General features: G+C 35.8%; 1 protein-coding gene across 1 annotated transcript in view; it reads left to right on the forward strand.

Moving 5' to 3' along the window:
• coro2bb (coronin, actin binding protein, 2Bb) overlaps window positions 1-2,612 on the forward strand; it is a 20,754-nt gene that overhangs the window by 16,419 nt on the left and 1,723 nt on the right. Inside the window, exons 7-11 of the mRNA XM_016467312.1 lie at window positions 578-682; window positions 764-860; window positions 1,953-2,065; window positions 2,242-2,332; window positions 2,427-2,560. Coding sequence (XP_016322798.1) covers window positions 578-682; window positions 764-860; window positions 1,953-2,065; window positions 2,242-2,332; window positions 2,427-2,560 — 540 coding nt within the window. The remainder of the gene's footprint in view (window positions 1-577; window positions 683-763; window positions 861-1,952; window positions 2,066-2,241; window positions 2,333-2,426; window positions 2,561-2,612) is intronic.

The following is a 2,612-nucleotide window of genomic DNA, read 5'->3' on the forward strand; positions in this document are numbered from 1 at the left end:
CCAGGATCAGGAAACCGTCCTCCATAAAATGTGCTGCACTAGAGTGAGCGGAGGCCAGCTTGAGAACGGCGCGGCAACCACATGTGACGACCCCAGACTGGACTCTGCTTCGTCCACGGTGAAAGCCGATCCGGCGATCCACAGTGCGAAGTTGATGTATTTCCTCAGCGACCAGCACAGATCAGCTCCAGGCATGACGAAGCGGATATCGTCTTCTTTTGGAAGACCAAACAAAGTAGTTTCACTTTCACAACGAAGCACACAGCGCCTTCACGACATGGCGGCGGCAACAACAATACTACAGTGAGAATAAAAGTTACGCCTTCTTTCTTTGCGTGAACATTTGGGCGGCGTTATGCAAATCTTTCCACATAGTGATGTAGATATGTGGGGGCGTGTTAGAACGAGCCGTTTTAGGTAGGCGTGGTTGACTCAACTTTTATAAAGAATATCTCTTTGGATTTGAGACTTTAGTCTTTGCAACTTTACAGATCTTCTTTATGCACCAAGAGCTTGTAACACTCCAAAGAGAAAGGAACAATTGAAATCGCATCATATGACCCCTTTAAACATGCAGGAGGATCTGTCCGCTCCCATCACAGAGGAGGAGATCGACGGGCTGTCCGGTGTCCTCTTCCCCTTCTATGATGCTGACACACACATGCTTTATCTGGGCGGGAAGGTGAGCCACTCTCCAGTAAAAGAATCTGAAGCATGCAGAACTGTGGCTCATCTTACCGTCGAGATGGTCTGACATCCACAGGGAGACGGAAACATCAGGTATTACGAGGTGAGTCCTGAGAAACCCTTCCTGCAGTTCCTGATGGAGTTCAGATCGCCGGCTCCGCAGAAGGGTCTGGGTGAGTTAGTCACCAAATCATTCCATATTCTTGATGCAAAGTTCAATATCAAAGCAAAAAATTAAATGCTAATGAACACATTTAATTTATTTTATTTTATAATCAAATTGGCTTAGAATTAAAATATTAGTATAAATATTAATAAATAAATTATATGGTGTTTCCCAATTTTTCAAGCATTGCATCAGTTATTATTGAGTCAAATAAAATTACAATAAAATCTATAAGAAACATAAAAGCATAAATCATTTTTGAAAATTTTGAAAAAAAAAAAAAAAACTGAATATGAAATACATGAATAGTCAAATAAAATAAATTAAGTAAATATATATATAGTATTGTGCTGTCAAAAAAATTAATCGTGATTAATCGCATACAAAATAAAAGTTTTTGTTTACATAATATATGTGTGTGTACTGTGTATATTTATTATGTATATATAAATACACACACATACATGTATATATTTATATTCATATAATTTATCATATATATAAATATATTCAATATATAAACATAACATGTTTTTCTGAAATATATACATGTATGTGTGTGTATTTATATATACATAATAAATATACACAGTACACACACATATATTATATAAACAAAAACTTTAATATTATAGTTATTATTCAAGTAAAATAAAAATATGTAAAATTTAAAAGAAATAGAACAATAGAAGTGATTTTGAAAATAAATCAAAAATAAAATGTAAAATAAAATACAGAAGTAGCAAAATAAAATTTAAAATCACTGTTATATTACACATTTTTTGTTTTATTATTTTATTTTATATTTGAATTAGTTTATTTAATACTGAAATATTAGAACATATTAATAAACTAAATTATATGATATGGTGTTTCCCAATTATTCAAACATTGCTTCAGGATTTTATTAAGTTATTATTGAAGTAAAATAGTATTACAATAAAATCTATAAGAAATGGAATCAATAAAAACGATATAAACTTTTTTTTTAAATAAATTGAAAAAAAAAATAGTATAAAATAAAACAATAAAATATAATACCAAAGTAAAGAAAAGGTAAGTTGGCGGTGAATGAGTCTGATCTGATGTTGGTGTGCAGGTGTGATGCCCAAACGCGGCGTGGATGTGAACGAGTGTGAGATCTTCAGGTTTTATAAGCTGGTGACTCTGAAAGGTCTGGTGGAGCCCATCTCCATGATCGTCCCACGCAGGGTGAGCAAAACAACAATGAAATCAGACGCTTCTCTGAGTCAAACAAAGCATGTCCAGTGGGTAGATTCCAAGTCTTTATGCGAGTAACAGACTGAAACCATGCCACTATGCTCTAAAAAAATCAAATCTTCAGTAATGTTTTCAGCTGTTTTAAATGTGATCTATGTCCGCTGCAGTCTGAGACGTATCAGGAGGATATTTTCCCGATGACGGCGGGCACAGAATCAGCCCTGTCGGCCGCTGAGTGGCTCAGTGGGATTGACAGAGGTGACGTCTTCAACTTCACGTACATGATGAACATGATCTGAATTCATTCATGCGTTTGATCTGTGTGTAAAGTCATCTGTGTGTGTTTGTACAGGGCCACTGCTGATTTCTCTTAAAGAAGCTTATAAACGTCCAAATCCAGCAGGTCTCAGAGCATCTAAACGGGACAGACGGACAGTGAAGGGCATCGACCTGCTGGAGAACATTACACCGAACACAGACAAAGAGGTGTGTGTGTGTGTGTGTGTGTGTGTGTGTGTGTGTGTGTGTGTTTTTTTGT

The sequence above is a fragment of the Sinocyclocheilus anshuiensis genome, unplaced genomic scaffold (genome assembly GCF_001515605.1).
Source record: "Sinocyclocheilus anshuiensis isolate Anshui unplaced genomic scaffold, SAMN03320099.WGS_v1.1 scaffold688, whole genome shotgun sequence".
Classification (NCBI taxonomy): Eukaryota; Metazoa; Chordata; class Actinopteri; order Cypriniformes; family Cyprinidae; genus Sinocyclocheilus; species Sinocyclocheilus anshuiensis.